Source organism: Microcaecilia unicolor, chromosome 13, assembly GCF_901765095.1.
Source record: "Microcaecilia unicolor chromosome 13, aMicUni1.1, whole genome shotgun sequence".
NCBI lineage: Eukaryota > Metazoa > Chordata > Amphibia > Gymnophiona > Siphonopidae > Microcaecilia > Microcaecilia unicolor.
Window position 1 is genome coordinate 74,555,670 of NC_044043.1, and position 19,166 is coordinate 74,574,835.

General features: G+C 45.8%; 1 protein-coding gene across 2 annotated transcripts in view; it reads left to right on the forward strand.

Moving 5' to 3' along the window:
* Window positions 1–17,511, forward strand: part of RER1 (retention in endoplasmic reticulum sorting receptor 1) — a 45,478-nt gene extending 27,967 nt beyond the window's left edge. For both annotated transcript variants that reach the window (XM_030185707.1, XM_030185708.1), the window contains exons 6-8: window positions 1,127–1,205; window positions 2,153–2,288; window positions 15,506–17,511. In XM_030185707.1, the coding sequence (XP_030041567.1) occupies window positions 1,127–1,205; window positions 2,153–2,288; window positions 15,506–15,595 (305 nt within the window). In that variant the 3' untranslated portion in view covers window positions 15,596–17,511. The remainder of the gene's footprint in view (window positions 1–1,126; window positions 1,206–2,152; window positions 2,289–15,505) is intronic.
* The last annotated feature ends 1,655 nt before the right edge of the window (window positions 17,512–19,166 follow it).

The window sequence follows — 19,166 nt, forward strand, 5'->3', positions numbered from 1 at the left end:
AATTATTATTATTTTAAGTGCAATCTTCTTATTTAAAGCAGTAACAAGGTACAATAACAAAGGTATGGCTACATAAAATATACAAGTCGTTTGCATACTATAATTGCAGACCAATAAGTAAAACGGTCTAAAAGAGGGTTCCTTTTATTGAGCTACGGGAAAAAGGGCCCTATGCTAGCAGCAGGGGCCGATTTTCCCATGCACCAGGGCCCTTTTTCTTGCAGCGGGTAAAAAGCCCCAAGACGCACATGGCCATGCGGTAAGAGAACTCTTACCGCATGGCCATGCATTGGGGAACCCTTACCACCAGCCTTTGAGGTGACGATAGGGCTCCCGTGCTAACCCGGTGGTAACTGGGCAGCATCTCTCATCGCTCTCTTTGAGTCTCCCCAAACTGTATTCACATTTCAGCCCCTAATTGTATCCACAGCACACTCTGTCATTTAACCTCATCATCCCTAGCAGTCAAACTACAACTCCTCCTCCCTCCCCCCCCCCCCCCCCCCCCAATCTAGCCAGGCACCTCTCCCACCTGCCAGCCTTCTCTTCTATCCTACTTACCTTGTAGTCTACTAAAGACTGCCATTGCATAATGGTCTTGGGGTGCAAAGTCTTGCAAGATCAGCCTGGGAATTCCTTCACTGAATGCTGCAAAGATGGCTTCTGTTTCAATGGTAGAAGCCAGAGTGGATGTAAGATCCCATGATTGCAGATTTCCTGAAGGAGCTCTTGTGCATAAACCCTTTTTGAGGGACAGTTACTTGGATCATTAGGTTAGACAGGTTGTGAGAGAGGACATAAAATGGGGAGTGGGAGGGGGGATTCTTATGTAGTTGCAGTTGAAAGCAAATAGTTCCCAGATCCCAGCTTTGGTTCTGAATGAGCTGGAAAAGACAACCGAGGGACCCCTCCCCCCCCCCCCCCCCAACACCCAAAAAAACCCCCTTCTTGTTTCATCTGGAACAGTGCTAGTTCAAAAAGAAAATAGATATTTACAGCATGGTTAGTCGTTACTGTATACAAAGGGAAACACAAAAGTATAGGCCATTTGGACTAGCTAAAGGCCTAAAGTGGCCATGACTTTGAATGAACACATTGTCACCTATGCTTCCAATTTATTTTTCAGATGAAGGTCCTTCATTACCAACAAAACAAAATGAGGAATTCCGTCCATTTATAAGGAGGCTTCCCGAATTTAAATTCTGGTGGGTGGATTTCTGCCCTCACAATTTGTGTGCGTAAATGTGAAAATGTAGCTTCCTGTCCAGTTGCAGGGGGCCCAGATTTATTGAATGAAGGCTTTTCTCATAAGTATTCAGTGGCAACCCTGGGTATGAACGGGACTTTACAGGGATACGGAGCTTTTCGCATGGAGGGTTGGATGATTCATGGAGGGGAGGGGCACACAAGAGGAATTGGCATTTGGGATGCAGAGACTTTCACCTGTGGGGCTGGCTGGATTCCTCGTGGGATTAGCTCCTGGAAGTAACATATTGGTCCTGGAGAAAACTGAACTCTTAGTAGGTTGTGATAGTTACAATACTAGCAAAAAAAAGTCATTTAAATAAGGGATTGGCATTGTTAGGCTGCCAGTCTGAATCAAACATGGATCAGAACCACACTGTACAATCAATGACTTGTGCGAATTGAGTTTTGTTGGTTTCGGTCCACTTATCGGCTCATAGGTGACTGCCACTAGAGCTGCTATTGGAACTTGAGAATTGCTAGTTTTCTAACAAGATCAAAGACCGTCTAAACGCCTCTCTCATCCCTGAATACAGCCCTTCATGAATACTGCTTGGACCTTAAGGAGACTCAAGCTGCACCCGGAAACCTAGAATTTTGGAGAAATTAGCATGCAGTACTTTCAATAGTCTATTATGTGTAAGCACTAAAAATTTACTACAGAAATACGGTTGTTAATTATAATTAGGGATGGTTTGTGCAGAGTACATAGATGCTAGAATGTTCATACTACTGATCCCTGAAGTTGCTGCAGGTATACTTTTGTGATTTATCAGCTCGTGCTCAGTTGGTATTAGTTTGTGTTTATAGACCATGGAGAACAAGCCATTGCTCTCCTTAGAATATTGATGGTCCACCAGAAAGAGAACGCACTTAATTTTCTCTGTTTATATGACTTTTCCCCCAGGCACTCCGCAACTAAAGGCATTGTTGTTGCGATGGGATGTACATTCTTCGAGGCTTTTAATGTCCCAGTATTCTGGCCAATTCTTGTTATGTACTTCATTATGCTTTTCTGCATCACCATGAAGCGACAAATAAAGGTAAGTTTAACTGTTCAGACGTGAGCCAACCACTGCTAATCCGTGGACAGCAAGATACAAGTCTTCACATAGCTGCCCACCCCCCAAGGATTTATATTCTATTCAAGCTAAATAAATAGACTGAGGTGGTCCTGTGTGACAGTGGCAGGCAAGAAGTAGTACATGTGCACAGTGAAGCGACTCAGAACCTTCTAGTACATACTAAGCCAGAGCAGCTTTCTCATGCGGGCTCCATCAATGATACCATCCATGCTGTGAGGACTTTCCTGCTGTCCATAGAGAACAGCTACTAAAGGTGCATAAATTGGTTTTCTAGGATAGGAATGTCACAGCATAAGACTCAAAAAGAGTTTGAGTTGTGCCAGAACCAGATTAAAATCCCAAGCGGTTGTGGATTTTATAATTGGAGGTTTCAGATTTACTAGGCCTTTCATGATCATGACATGCTGCAGTAGAATGTGAATAAACCTTTGCAGAATTCATTCTAAAGTATGCAACTGCTCCTCCTCCAGTGATTGCTCAGGAGGGGAAAAATAAACATATACCTATACGTATACCTAGAATTGTCTTTACTATTTACTTGTTATATTAATTCATGCTTTATCACTATCATGTTACCCAAGATCCTTCTATAATACTAAATGTTTATTTCTTATATATCTCCACCATTCATGATGTATTGTAAGCCACATTGAGCCTGCAAAGAGGTGGGAAAATGTGGGATACAAATGCAATAAATAAATACCGTATTTTTCGGACCATAAGACGCGCCTAGGTTTTAGAGGAGGGAAATAGGAAAAAAAAAATTTGCTTTTTCCCTCCTCTAAAACCTAGATGCTCCGGTGCGTCTTGTCCGAATCCCTCCCTCCAAGTTCGGGATCGCCCTCAGGGTTACCTCCCCCCCCCCCCCCCCCCCCCCGGCCCTGTCACCACCTCTCCCCTTACTCACGCGATCTTCCCTGGTGGTCTAGTGATGTCGGGGCAGGAAAGAGCCCCCTCTTTCCTGACCAGCGCGCTGCTCTCCATCCTCCTGTATGCATTGCTGCCTGACGGTCTTGGTGAGATTCAAAATGGCCGCCGAGAATTGAAGTCTCGGCGGCCATTTTGAATCTCGCCGAGACCGTCAGGCAGCAATGCAATGCATACAGGAGGATGGAGAGCAGCGCGCTGGTCTTTCCTGCCCCGACGTCACTAGACCACCAGGGAAGATCGCGTGAGTAAGGGGAGAAGTGGTGACAGGGCCGGGGGGAGGGCGATCCTGAACTCGGAGGGAGGGAGGGCGGTCGGCCTGCCAGCCAGCCAGCCAAATCTCTACCTTCGGACTATAAGACGCACACCCCATTTTCCTCCCAAATTTTGGGGGAAAAAAGTGCGTCTTATAGTCCGAAAAATACGGTAAATAATCTATATATATAATTCTCACCTCCAACGTTCTGTGCCAGGGACCGTGGCTCCGTGGTCTGTTAGGCACCATCAGTGACGTCCCACCTCGTTCCCCTCCCACCGAGTTCAACACTCCGCCCCCTCTGCATAACGGATCCTCCCGCGCGCACACTAAACGCCCTCAAAGAAACACAACAAAACCGCTGACCAGACGGGACGAGGGAGCCAGCCTGCCTGAACGACGGAGTGAGCCATCATGCCTTGCCGCCCAGCTAACAAGAATATCGCCGCCCTCCCGAACCTGCCGCCCGGCTGACCCGAATACCGCCACCCCAAACCGCCCTACCGCAATAACAAAAAAAAAACATGTGAAGAGATAGCCGCCCTCCCGGTGCATCAGCAGGGGACGTCGACCATAATGCAACCTTTAATAAGCAGGCTGCGCCCCAAGCTACAGCAAACTTCAGACTTCTCTGCACGAAGCTAACGGAAAAACTTGGCTAACAGCAAGTAAACTTAAGGGAGGGAGGGAGGGGGCAGGAACTTGAGGGAGAGGAGGGGAGGGAGGGCCTGGAACTTGAAGGGGAGACATGGCAGACAAAGACACATGGAGAAGGGGGGGAGAGTACAGAACAGGAGGGAAGGGGAGAGGACAAATTTTGCACATGGATGAATGGAGGGCATGGGAAAAAGAGCACAATTGCTGGATTAAAAAAAGGAAAGGGGGGGGAGGGGGGATGACCCTGCACCTTGGACAGAAGGAAGGGGTCATGCACAGACACAGACACACACTCTCACACACATAGTCTTTCACTCTTTGTGTGTCACTGTGACACACACTCTCTCAAACACACACTCACTCTGTCTGTCTGTCTCACACACACACATACACTCTTTCACTGCCCACCCCTGTGCTCCTGCAACGGCTTGCTGGAAGGAGAAGGATATGGAGACACACACACACCCACACACATACTCTGTCACACACTATCTCTGTGTCACACACACACACACTCTCTCTCTCTCACACGCAACCAGTCTTTCACTCTCTCAGTCTCACTGTCACACACACTCTCTCACACACACACACCAACGTTCTAATGTGCCTGGGACCGTGGCTCCCTCGGCTTGGAGGTGGTCTGCTAGCGCCCGTTTCCTTTCAAACAGAAACGGGCAAGAAGGAGGGAGAGAGGGAGGGACCCTGAAGGTGGGAGGGAGGGACCCTGAAGGAGGGAGGGAGGGCCACGAACCTGAAAGGCGGAGGGAGGGGGGCCACGCTGGAACTGGGAGGGGAGGAGGAGGAAAAGGAGGAGGGAAGGGGGTGAGGGGTGTAATGAACAGGGGAGGGGGGCCCTGCCGCACACTCTCATTCTCACACACACACTGACACATAGACAGTCTCACTCTATGTCACACACCCGCACGTTCACTCTGGCTCTCTCTCTCACACAGTCACTCTCACACACCCTCTCTCAAACATACACACTCCCAGGAAAACCTTGCTAGCGCCCGTTTCATTTGTTCCAGAAACGGGCCTTTTTTTACTAGTAAATAAATAAAACTAACAGTTGGCTTAAATGAAAAGGAGAACTGGCCTTAGGGAGAAACTTGGAGTGGGTTCTTAAAAGAACCTTATTATCTAGAATCTGTGTATAAGGAGGATAAAACACCAGGGCCTGGATCTCACTAATGCGGTGAGCAGAAGTAATAGTTAACAAGAATACAGTTTTACAGGAGAGATATGTGTCGGATGCTTGTTCTAGATGCTGTAAAGGAGGTGAAGTGAACTATCTTAAATCTAAGTTCAAATCCCAAGCTGCAGTTGGGGATGTCACTGGTGATTTGATATTCAAAAGGCCTTTCATGAAATGCTTTACAATTGGGTTTCTTGCCAAAGGTTGGTCATTGAGAAAATCATGGTAGACTGACAAGGCTGCTAAATTAGTTTTTCTGAAGAGGTTACCAGTCCTGAATTAGAGAAACGAAACAAATAGTCTAGGAGTTGAGGATAAGGATTTTGATTCTTAGCATTGAAACATTGAGATAGTATAAACTTGATTGTATAAGCTCTTCTCGTAGACTCTCATCTATCAGTTAAGAGGATATTGGTCACTAATCTGGTCAGTGTAGGAATCTTGGAACAAAACTGAGTGCATTTCGCATTTCCTCCACGACCCTCCAGACCAGTCAAGACGTGTGGGTTATGTCCTCCTACCAGCAGAGGGAGACTGAGAAACACTGAGCTTTTGAATACTGTATATATAACCTGTGCAGTACATCCACTAGCCAGTATTTTCTCAGTCTTCAATAGTCTGGTGAGGTAGTTTAATTATACGGTTAAGGGGTTTTTCTCTTCTTGCCAAATTTATTGGTGTTGACTATTCCCTGTACGTGTGTTAAAAAAAAAAAAAAAAGTGCTTCGGGGCCCTGGGTCCGGTGGGGCCCAGTTTTTCCCCCTGGGGTGTTACACCTGTGTTCAGGTCCCTCCCCCTGTACTGCTCTCTATGGAGATTCTGGCAGCTTTGTGCCTCGGCTGCTTTTCTAATATTGTAGCCTTGAGTGCCCCCCACTTCTCAGCTGCCAAAATTGGGGTGATGTCTCTTTAAGAGCTATCTGAGACTATATCTAGCTAGGAACGGACGGCAGGTTCGATTCCTGTTTGTAGCGAGAGAGAGCAGTGTGAGTGATTGTTGTGGGGAAGCAGTGAGTGAGAGGTTTTGCGCCGCTTCGCACAGCGTGTTGTGAGCTTCGGAGTTATGGCAGGCAAACTCCTCCGCTGTCGCGCGTGTTCGCACCAAGGAGTAGAATCTCCGGGAGGTCAGTGCCGGTTGTGCGGCGAACCAAAGCAGGCCTCACCTGGTGTTGGTTGCGGAGGTTCCAGCTAGTTCGGGGGTGTCGGGGGCGGCAGGAGCACCGGCAGGGACGGCTTCAGCGAATTTAGTTTTGGCGGGAACGTCCGCCATTTTGGATACCGTGCGTCCCACGGAATCAGCTGTTTTTGGCCCTGCTGCTCCTGGATCGGCTCCGAAGGTGGTGCCTGAGGGTACAGGAGGCGTTGGTTTTCCTCCGGATTTTGTGTGGACCCTCTATCAAGCCTGGAAGTCGGGACCCCCACCTGTAGGGGAGGGGACTAGTGCGGCACTGGCTAAGAGGCCTCGGTTTGAGTGGGACGACGAGGAGGGATTCTGTCCTGTAGGATCCAAAGGTGCTTTTAGTGATATAGGGGACCCTGAGGGGTTTGAGGGCCCTCAGGATCCGGAGTTGGTGGTTCCTGGGGAGGACCCTTCTGTAGTGAGGATTTTTCACAGGGAGGAGCTTGCAGAGCTCATTGAGCAGGTCTCTTCCACCCTTAAGTTTGAACAGCCAGAGGCGGCTTTGGGGGAGGCTAGACAGGTGGATCCCTTGGTTAAGGGGATTCAGCGGCAGGCTAGGTCCTTTCCCATGAATAAGGACCTCTGGGATATGGTGTTTCAAGAGTGGCATTCGCCGGATTCTCCCTGTAAAGTGTCTAAAGCGTTGTCTAGACTTTATCCGCTCCCACAGGAAGATATAGATTCCTTTAAGGCACCCACAGTAGATGCTGTGGTGACAGCAGTTACAAAAGCCACGGCTATTCCGGTGGACGGGGGGACCGCTCTCCGGGATCCCCAGGATAGGAGGATTGAGTCCTTTCTCAAGCGGAGTTTCGATTTGTCGGCCTCGGTTTGTGGGGGGCTGGTTGCGCGGGCGTGTTTCCGATGGGCCGAGAAGCTGCTTGATGATTCGGTGGAGGTTGGGACCTCGGGGGTGCAGGAGTTAGCCAAATTGGAATTGGGATCGTCTTTTTTGTCTGATGCGCTTTACGATTTACTCCGTGCCTCGGCCAAGAATATGGCTATGCTGGTGGGGGCACGTAGGGCCCTTTGGTTGCGAGGTTGGGTCGCGGACGCGGCCTCCAAAGTCAAGCTTTGTTCGCTTCCTTTTAAGGGGTCCATGCTTTTTGGTGAGGATTTGGATAAGTTGGTGCGCGGTCTCAGCGATGCCAAGGCCCCTTGTCTTCCGGATTTTCGTCCCAAGGCGGCTTCCAGGGGTACTTCCTCCCGAGGTTGGTTTAAGGAGGCTCGCCGGTATAGGTCCGGGAGGGCTAGTGGGTCCTTTAGAGGTCGGTTCTTCCAGCGCACCCAGTCCTTTCGTGGGAATCGGCGTGGAGGGTGTGATTTTTCCGCAGGAGGACAGGTTTCGGGGCGTAATTCGCAATGAAGGTGTGCGGGTCCAGGCTCTGGTTCGGGTAGGGGCTCGGCTGAGTCTGTTTTACCAGGACTGGGCCCAAATCACATCGGATCAGTGGGTTCTCGAGGTGGTGCGAGACAGGTACGCTCTGGAGTTCGACAGCTCGCCTCCCGAAAGGTTCCTGGAGTCTCCTTGTCATTCGAGGCTCAAGCGGGCAGCAGTGCGGGACACTCTGGCTCGCCTGATCAGTCTGGGGGCGGTGGTTCCTGTTCCCGCCGCTCAGCGCCGCTTGGGCTGCTATTCAATCTATTTTGTGGTCCCAAAGAAGGAGGATGCCTATCTTAGATCTGAAGGCAGTCAATGCAGCTCTCAGAGTCCCCTCTTTTCGCATGGAGACGTTGAGGCCGGTCATTGTCACGGTGCAGGAATGGGAGTTTCTCACGTCTTTGGATTTGACGGAGGCTTATCTGCACATCCCCATTCGGGCCGCTCACCAGCGTTTTCTGCGCTTTGCAGTGTTAGGGAAGCATTTTCAGTTTTGTGCTCTGCCTTTTGGATTAGCAACGGCTCCTCGAACATTTTCCAAGATCATGGTTGTAGTGGCGGCGGCCTTGCGGAAGCAGGGTATTCTGGTGCACCCGTATCTGGACGATTGGTTGATTCGGGCCAAGTCCCAGTCGGAGAGCGAGGTGGCCACTGCTTGAGTGGTTCAGTTTCTTCAGTCTCTGGGCTGGGTAGTGAACTTCGGCAAGAGTCACCTGGTGCCGTCGCAGTCGCTGGAGTATCTGGGGGTTCGTTTCGACACCAGGAACGGCCGGGTCTTCCTGCCGGACTCTCAGATTCACAAGTTGCAGGGTCAGATTCGTCGATTTCTGGCGGAATTGACTCCGAAGGCACGGGAGTATCTGCAAGTCCTGGGGTTGATGGCGGCCACCATAGAGGTAGTGCCATGGGCCCGGGCGCACATGCGCCAGTTGCAGTCAGCTCTTCTCAGTCGGTGGTCGCCTCTGTCTCAGGAGTTGGACATGCGCCTTCAGCTGTCGGTAATCCCGCGCCTCAGCCTCCGGTGGTGGTTAGATCCATGCAATCTGAAAAAGGGAATGCCGTTGGAGGCCCCGCAGTGTTGCTACTAAAAAGACTCAGAAGCTGGGCCGGGCAAGGCACGAACAGATGGAGTCATGGCTAATATTTACAGTGGGGGAAATAAGTATTTGATCCCTTGCTGATTTTGTAAGTTTGCCCACTGACAAAGACATGAGCAGCCCATAATTGAAGGGTAGGTTATTGGTAACAGTGAGAGATAGCACATCACAAATTAAATCCGGAAAATCACATTGTGGAAAGTATATGAATTTATTTGCATTCTGCAGAGGGAAATAAGTATTTGATCCCTCTGGCAAACAAGACCTAATACTTGGTGGCAAAACCCTTGTTGGCAAGCACAGCGGTCAGACGTCTTCTGTAGTTGATGATGAGGTTTGCACACATGTCAGGAGGAATTTTGGTCCACTCCTCTTTGCAGATCATCTCTAAATCATTAAGAGTTCTGGGCTGTCGCTTGGCAACTCGCAGCTTCAGCTCCCTCCATAAGTTTTCAATGGGATTAAGGTCTGGTGACTGGCTAGGCCACTCCATGACCCTAATGTGCTTCTTCCTGAGCCACTCCTTTGTTGCCTTGGCTGTATGTTTTGGGTCATTGTCGTGCTGGAAGACCCAGCCACGACCCATTTTAAGGCCCTGGCGGAGGGAAGGAGGTTGTCACTCAGAATTGTACGGTACATGGCCCCATCCATTCTCCCATTGATGCGGTGAAGTAGTCCTGTGCCCTTAGCAGAGAAACACCCCCAAAACATAACATTTCCACCTCCATGCTTGACAGTGGGGACGGTGTTCTTTGGGTCATAGGCAGCATTTCTCTTCCTCCAAACACGGCGAGTTGAGTTCATGCCAAAGAGCTCAATTTTTGTCTCATCTGACCACAGCACCTTCTCCCAATCACTCTCGGCATCATCCAGGTGTTCACTGGCAAACTTCAGACGGGCCGTCACATGTGCCTTCCGGAGCAGGGGGACCTTGCGGGCACTGCAGGATTGCAATCCGTTATGTCGTAATGTGTTACCAATGGTTTTCGTGGTGACAGTGGTCCCAGCTGCCTTGAGATCATTGACAAGTTCCCCCCTTGTAGTTGTAGGCTGATTTCTAACCTTCCTCATGATCAAGGATACCCCACGAGGTGAGATTTTGCGTGGAGCCCCAGATCTTTGTCGATTGACAGTCATTTTGTACTTCTTCCATTTTCTTACTATGGCACCAACAGTTGTCTCCTTCTCGCCCAGCGTCTTACTGATGGTTTTGTAGCCCATTCCAGCCTTGTGCAGGTGTATGATCTTGTCCCTGACATCCTTAGACAGCTCCTTGCTCTTGGCCATTTTGTAGAGGTTAGAGTCTGACTGATTCACTGAGTCTGTGGACAGGTGTCTTTCATACAGGTGACCATTGCCGACAGCTGTCTGTCATGCAGGTAACGAGTTGATTTGGAGCATCTACCTGGTCTGTAGGGGCCAGATCTCTTACTGGTTGGTGGGGGATCAAATACTTATTTCCCTCTGCAGAATGCAAATAAATTCATATACTTTCCACAATGTGATTTTCCGGATTTAATTTGTGATGTGCTATCTCTCACTGTTACCAATAACCTACCCTTCAATTATGGGCTGCTCATGTCTTTGTCAGTGGGCAAACTTACAAAATCAGCAAGGGATCAAATACTTATTTCCCCCACTGTAAATATTTACTGGCAAGACTCTGGTGGACACTGGACCATGATTTTCTTGTTTTGGTTTTAGTTTCACTTTCATTATGAAGAGAATTGTGAGGCAAGAATAGGAAGCGAATCTGTACAGGTCTGCAGACTGAAGGGAGGGAGGGACTGTGGCAGTGCAGGTACACCCATGGGGTGTGCCATCACACAAGCAGGAACACCCATGGGGTGTGCCATCTGGCAACGTCGGCATGATATCATCATGGAGTGTGCCTGTATCCCCCTGCTTCTCTGCAGAGAATGAGTATTTATTTTTTAATGTTTTCTTATAATGTTTAGTATCAGCAGAGAAAGAAATGTGTACAGTTGCCTTAATTCTTTTATAAGGCTTCTTTTCATCAAGTTTCATTAATCAGGATTCCTCTTTCTAAATTCCTATCACTAATAGGAATGTCCCCTCCCTCTACACCATGATGCTTATTAGTGCAGATTGGTTATGCCCTTGCCACACCTGGATATGATCTACTGACGGAGGGAATTGCACCAGAAAAAAAAACATGGTGCTGCTTGATCTGTCACTGTTTGCGTCTTTGCAACACTTTTTTTTTTTGCTGCCAAAGAAATTAACTTGCCTGGTTTTTTTTGTTGTTTTTATGTTTTACCATTGAAGGTTTTCTGGAAGAATGATGATCATCTTTCTGCAGATCTAGTGGCCTCTAGAATGTAGGATATGGTTTTGTTTTTTTGTTATAAATCTCTTTACCCTAGATGACATGTAGGTACACTCTTCACATTCTGATGTAACCATGTGAGGGTTCCATACATTTAATGCCCAAAATGTCATATCAGAAACAGGCATCATATTAGATCATTGAGGGAACCCTTTAAGCTAGGGTTAGTGCTAGCCATGATAAAAATATTACTATCTTCTTTTCCTCCTTTAGATGACTTCAGCTTTAAAAAAAAATGTGTGTGTGTATAGATATAGACATAGTTGTGACAGTAGCTGAAAACAGAGTAATGGACAATGGGAAAAGGTGGCTGCACAGGGATGTCACACGTGACAACACATCTTTAAGGGTTCTGCAGGGTGGTATTGTAGCTGTCACCATGTGTGAGGCTGCATTACCTGCTTGTCTCCCTGTCTCCTCAGCTCGAAACCTTGGGGTCATCTTTGACTCTTCTCTCTCCTTCTCTGCTCATATCCAGCAGACCGCCAAGACCTGTCGTTTCTTTCTTTACAACATCCGTAAAATCCACCCCTTTCTTTCCGAGCACTCTACCAAAACCCTCATCCACACCCTTGTCACCTCTCGTTTAGACTACTGCAATCTGCTTCTTGCTGGCCTCCCACTTAGTCACCTCTCCCCTCTCCAGTCGGTTCAAAACTCTGCTGCCAGTCTCGTCTTCCGCCAGGGTCGCTTTACTCATACCACCCCTCTCCTCAAGACCCTTCACTGGCTCCCTATCCGTTTTCACATCCTGTTCAAACTTCTTCTACTAACCTATAAATGTATTCACTCTGCTGCTCCCCAGTATCTCTCCACACTCGTCCTTCCCTACACCCCTTCCCGTGCACTCCGCTCCATGGATAAATCCTTCTTATCTGTTCCCTTCTCCACTACTGCCAACTCCAGACTTCGCGCCTTCTGTCTCGCTGCACCCTATGCCTGGAATAAACTTCCTGAGCCCCTACGTCTTGCCCCATCCTTGGCCACCTTTAAATCTAGACTGAAAGCCCACCTCTTTAACATTGCTTTTGACTCGTAACCACTCGCCTCCACCTACCCTCCTCTCCTCCTTCCTCTCCACATTAATTGATTTGATTTGATTTGCTTACTTTATTTTTTGTCTATTAGATTTTAAGCTCTTTGAGCAGGGACTGTCTTTCTTCTATGTTTGTGCAGCGCTGCGTATGCCTTGTAGCGCTATAGAAATGCTAAATAGTAGTAGTAGTAGTTGTCCATGAAGAATAGGCAAAAGTTATGTGCGCTACTTCCCCTCCTCACCCTGCCCTGTATAAATTATATAGGTCTCTGCACCAGATTTGTGTTTCCCAGTCATTTCACCGCCAAGATGGCTACATGTACATTTGTTACTCTTAAGCAGAAGGTTTGTTGGAATCCTCTTTGTAAAGGTCTGAATTATGAGTATTGTACAATATGTTATAAATAAGACCCACCTCCAAGGCTTAGTCTGGAATGGATGGGCATGCAGAAACTGAGTTTGAATATTATGTTACAGCTCCCAAGTAAATGTGATTATATGTTAGTGCCTGTCACTTCTTGTTAATTGGCATGCATTTGACAAAGCTCTATCTCAATTTTCTCTTCATCTTGCCACTTCTATAATCTGGAATTGTCCATATCTGTCAGAAAATGAGTGGATAATTTGTGTCACCCATTTTGTGAAATTAGCTGCTGTATAATAGAACGGTGCAGTCAGCTAAATGGAACTTTTTAATCTTTCATAACTTCAGTTTGCTTGGCATTTTGATTCAGCACAGCCACAGTAAATACACAGGTGTGCTGCCTGTTAAAAATGTCAGCACAGTTTATTGATAGTGAGAATTTGCATTCAGTTAGGATGCTAGTTGGATACGAGATGTAACAAACTTCTCAGTGTGATAGTTTGGGAACAGGAGTTCTCAACCCAGTCCTCAGGACATACCTAACCTGTCAGGTTTTCAGGATACCCACAATGAATATACATAATATAGATTTGCCTAGAATGGAGGTAGGGCATGCAAATTGATTTCATGCATATGCATTGTGGGTATCCTGAAACCCTAACTGGTTAGGTGTATCCTGAGGACTAGATTGAGAACCCCTAGTTTAGGATGATGTATCCTGCAAACTTTCATGAAAAGTCTAACAATTTTGATGTTTTGGCTTTATGATTGCTTCCAAAGAGTAGAGAGTTAAGGTTCATTTAGTGGTTTCGGTACCAAAAGCCCAAGCAAAACAGTGCTTGAAAATTATCAGCTTGCATCTTGTTTCCCTCTTGGGCAAATCTCTTTATGCCTACCTTTACTCATTATGATAACATGGGTTTTGGTACTGAAACTGGAATTTAAAGTAGCATTTTTATGCTTATGAAAAGTTTTGGTGAACTGCTCTTATCACTACAATAGTGCTTTTTTACATGCATACATAGGGGTTGATGCAGAAAGCCGCACGCCTGTGGCATAGACATGGGTGGGCCTGGGATGGCAGAGCTCACCCAACAGCAGGAGTGCCTAGCTGGGATCCCCAAGCCTTGCCAGCTGAAGACTGTAGGCATCTCTCTCTTCCCTTCGCTGCCCCCACTGATGATCAGTCCCCCATTTTCTCCCTCCCCCACCCTTTTGTACCTTTCAAAAATTCACTTCTAGAAGTCACTGGTAGTGATTCACACAAGCTGCTCGTGCTGGGCCCCAGAGCTTTGCTTCTGATACGGTTCTGCCTATGCTGAAACAGGAAGATGCATCAGACGAAAAGCTCTGGGGTCGGGGGCTGTCATCAGCAGCTTGCGTGAATTGCTGCCTGTGATCTCTGAAAGAGAAGTTTTGAAAGGTACAGCATGGGGGGTGGGGTGGAAGAGGTAGTGGATCACCAGTGGGGTTAGGGAAGGAGAGATGCTGGCCCACAGGCAGGAGAGGAGGGTGAGCGTGCAGAGAAAATTTTGTGACCACCCAAAATTCCCCATCTGTCTAAAACCACAGCAGTGTGCCCATGGCAGATCATGTGGCTTCTACCACAGCAATGCAGTAAGCAATAAGTTGCTTTCTGCAAAATGTCCCTTTCCCCCATACTTCCTGTCACTGTGTGAGTGGGGATTGACAGGGTGACATTTAAAAAAAACAAAACCATGCCTACTGGTCAGCACTCTCCTACCCTTGATCGCTTAGTGGATCACTCAATTGTCCCTGGTGTCCAGCAGCACTCTTCCCCCTCTTTCCCCCCCCCCCCCCCCCCAGCATACCTTTCAAGAGGCAGGAATGATGCCTTGCTCCTGCCATCTTTGAAAATGATGGCACCTAACCCTGCGTGATGCATCCTGCGATTCACTGAGTAGGATCAGTATGCTAAATAAGGGAATTTTTCCCTTGTTTGGTAGTTTCCACCCGCACTACAAAATAAGGGGAAACTTCCCTTATATAGCAAACTGGCCACACTATTATTGAGTGTGCCAGGATGCACTGGGCAAGGCCAGGTGGCACTGAGATAGAAGTGAGTGGACATCACTCCTGCCTTTTAAAGGTACACTCTGGAGAGGGAGCTGCTAGACACTTTTTTTTTTTTTTTTAATGGCGGGGAGGGAAAGGGGTACCACTAGAGATTAGAGATTTTATCTGTTTTGGGGGATGGGAGGTCAAGTCAGAGGGAGTGCTGCTAGACATCAGAGACTAGGCTGATGCAGAAAGCTTTCAGGGGCATGGGAGACAGGTTGGGTCATCCCCTTAACTAACCCTTCTTTGTTAACCTAGCAGTATATTTCTAAAGTTAACTTTGCCTGCTCCGTTGATACATTTCTCCACATTGCTGCAGAGTAGTCTCATTCCCGTACATTTTAGTACACTGCACGGATGTTTACTACAATTGTGTTTGCATGTAGACCATTTGTTAACTGTGTGCTTCTGCCCACGGTAGCTTTCTGCATCAGCTCCATAGTTCTGGATAGGTATTTTACAGGGATGTATAGTGCTTTAGATGTGCAGAGGTCCACAAATCATCTGTGTAATGTCAATATCCTCCGAAAAAGGTATGTAGCTTCAGGTGGTAGAACTATACATGCAGCTACCCTACTTTTACAGCAATCTTTATCAAATGCTATTCTGTGAGTCAAAGCAAAAATAAATAATGGATTTTCCTTTCTTTTGCAGCATATGATTAAATACAGGTATATACCCTTCACGCATGGCAAGAGGAAGTACAAAGGGAAAGATGAAATGGGGAAGCCATTTTCCAGCTAGACGTTGAGACTGAACCTCCTTGACTTTCTTACACATAATTAAAAATAACATACAGTGAAGAACAGTTTTGAGCCATTGCAACACTGCCTCTTTATTCCTATCTATATATAAACAAGTGTGAACCATGGAATATAGTTTTTGGGAAAGAGAGGTAATAAGAGAGAATTCTGAGAAGTAACTGGTATTTCAACCAAACCAAACAGGATTTGACTGTATTGGCCACAATAGAATTTCTTGGTAACTGGATCCCTTGAGTTTTAGTAAGCATACACACCTCCTGTACGGAACTTATGCTTCCTTGTAAGGTCCATTATCTTGTCTAATAAGCAACTGTTGATAACCTTGCTGTGCTACGGTGAGACATAGTAAAGGCTGCCTAGGTCTTGTGCCTGTCTTTGAACACCGACTCCTGCTTGCATATATTTCTTTAGAGAGGTCAAAAGATATTGGACAACGTGTAGGTTATCAACTATGACAGTAGTTTAAATAAAGGGCCACATTATCCTACCACATTCATTAGGCTTCAGTTATAAAACATCCAGATTTAAACAAGAGCAATTTCAGGGTTGCTCTTTTGGTTGTAATGCCAGTTTTATAATTGCATTAATTGCAGGATTGTAATTTGGCTCTTTCATAATGGTTCAAAACTTTGTTCTTATCATGATCATGAGTTCTTTAAGAGCCTGGAATTATAAATATATAAATATTTTAATTGTTATAAGTGGAGACTTTTTTTGACATTTACTTTCATACTAAAGTGGGGATTTTTTTTTTTTTACATAACTTTTTCTGCAAATCAACTACCAAGAAAATGTTTGGTTGTAGTAAACCAGTTTTGTGGATTTCAGCATTGCTTTCCACATTTATGAAAAACCAAATTAAATCTGACATATATAAATGTTAAGTGCTACAACTAAAAATGCTGTGCAGGTCCTGTGTGCCAGTGAATGAAGATAAGACTTATTTTACTTTTTCTGTATTTGCCAAGATGCAGTGTCTAGCAAAAGTTTGTTTATAAGGAGACCTCAGAAAGGTTTTCTCTGGCCACTAGTAAACCAACATGTCAGAACAGGAGGTGGGGCACTTATTACTGCTTTTGGCCATGGGACAGGATCTAGATCTGTGCCATCTACTTCAGCTAAAGTAATTTGTAAATTCTGGGAGGGAGGAATTTTCCGCATCACAATATGGTATAATTTCTGGGTGCTCTATATTTTCTTTTCTGTTGTACAGTTTTCCTGTATGTTTCTGACCAACCTATGGTCTAATTAAGGCAAGGTAACCACCTGAGTCCAGGTTCCAAGGAACAGGCTGGTGTTTCCTGTTCTTGTTTCTAAGCTCCTGAAATATTTCTTGTTATGGGAAAGTTTGGGAGTTACTAATGTACTGCAAATCCACCAGGCAAGTGAGGAAAAAGCATATGACCCATAAAACAAAAATTTAGGAAGTAATTCAATAAAGTGGGCACTAATATGTAGCTGCTGATTACACAAGTAAATGTTTAGAATAGTGAATACACACACATAAGTAGTATTCTATAAAGGAAAGTAAGCACCCCGTTACAGAATTACACCCTTAGAACATATAAGCCTAAGTTTGACAAGCAGCTATGTTCTAAGTCATGCTTCCTTTTCACTTAAATGTCCATGGTACCATCTGCTTGGCCAATGCCTTAGTTCATATTAAGAGGCCCTTTTACTAAGATGTGCACAAAAGTGGCCTGTGTTGGTGTAGGCCTGTGTTTTGGACACGTGCTGGTCCATTTCCTGAGCGTGCCTGGAAAAAAGGGGATTTTTTTTTAATGTGCCGGTGGCTGTGTGGCAAAATGCAAACCTGACACCTTTACGCCACCCATTGACTTAGCAATAAGGTCTCACGCGCTAACCGGGTGGTAAGCGTGCAGTACGTGCCAACTGCCGATTACTGCCGGGTAAGGGCCCTCTGGTAGAAAACAGAAAATATTTTCTACCATGTATTTTGGGCACGTGCCAAAAATGGAATTACTACTGGCCGGAGCACACGTTAGCCGGGCAGTAGTGCCAATTTGACAGGCGTAGGTGCCAGCCTGCCTTTGGTAAAAGGACCCCCTTAGGTATGAAACTAGAAGCAGCTTTGTCCAAAGCAGTTGTAGCTTAGTAGGTAAAGCACCTCCCTGTTCCTACAATACTTGTATTCATGTTGCACACCTTGGATGAAGAAGAAGAATTTGGGAGAGGATATGGTATCAGTAATGTTTGAAAAACAAACAAAATGTCTAAACTGGAACCAGTGCTGTTTCTTCACATTTTGCCTTGAGCATAATTTTTCAATAAACTTTTCTTGGTAAAAGTCTGATCTTCTCTAGTTAGATGTATTAAAAAAAAAAGTATAAAAAATAAAGGATTTTCCAGTGTTTGATTACAAAAGACTTAGATATTGGAGTAAATTTTAGAAACATTAGTGGCCATTTACACATGTAACTCATCATATATATAAGTACTAATTTTATGCGAAAGGGTTCCTTCTACACCACTGTGGCATCATTCAGAGATTTAAAGGTGGCATAGTTTGAATTGGCCTGAGCTGAGGATAACTTCCCTTCAGCCAGGCTAGTGCATGCGAGCTTCTAAAATTCACCACCTATACCCACAAGTGACACAACAAATTTGTAAGTCCTTTAGCGATGGTGTGTGTGTTCATTTACAAGATTGCTGTCCCCTTTGTGCATAAAACCAAATTTACATTCTTCTTAAAAGGGCTACTGTTTACTGGCAGGAACAGAAGGTTGGTGCATTTAAAATTATCAAGATACACTAAAGATAACTTTGCCTGGATTATGTTGTGCCATGCTGTTTATGGGACCCTGGCAGCGTTCAAAGTGTTAGCAAATCTTGCACTTTAGATTTGAGGATCCAGCCAACAATAATTGTAATAAACACTTTTACTGAAATTAGATCTTTGTACAGTTAATTATGGCTAACATAAAATGTTTGTTCATTACACCAATGTGCAGACAGTGTTGCTAACAGCAGTTGGTGGTGGTCATGTTATTAATAGAACAAAAAACATTCACCTTATCAGTATTGCACATTACATTGACACGGTGGCAGGCCTTTTTCTTTAAATTGTCCTCTGTGTTCCACAGCGGCTCTTTATTGAAAGTTAAAACGATAGCTATAATTACCTGAGATTACAAGAGAACAAGGTGGATCACAAATGAATTGATGACCTTCAGAATAGACTGTTAAAAAATTAATACCTAAATCTCCACCACCCAAGCTGCAAAGGATTCAAGTACAAATCAACCTACTCATCCAGCTTTTCCTATATAAGCACACAACTATGGAACGCATTACCAAGCACTGTGAAAACAACAAACAACCACCTAAAATTCCGGAAACTACTAAAAACTAACTTGTTCAAAAAGGCATACCCTAATGATCCATAGTAACTTAGTAGATGGCGGCAGAAAAAGACCTGCATGGTCCATCCAGTCTGCCCAACAAGATAAAGTCATATGTGTATACCTTACCTTGATTTGTACCTGCCTTTTTCAGGGCACAGACCGTACAAGTCTGCCCAGCAGTATTTC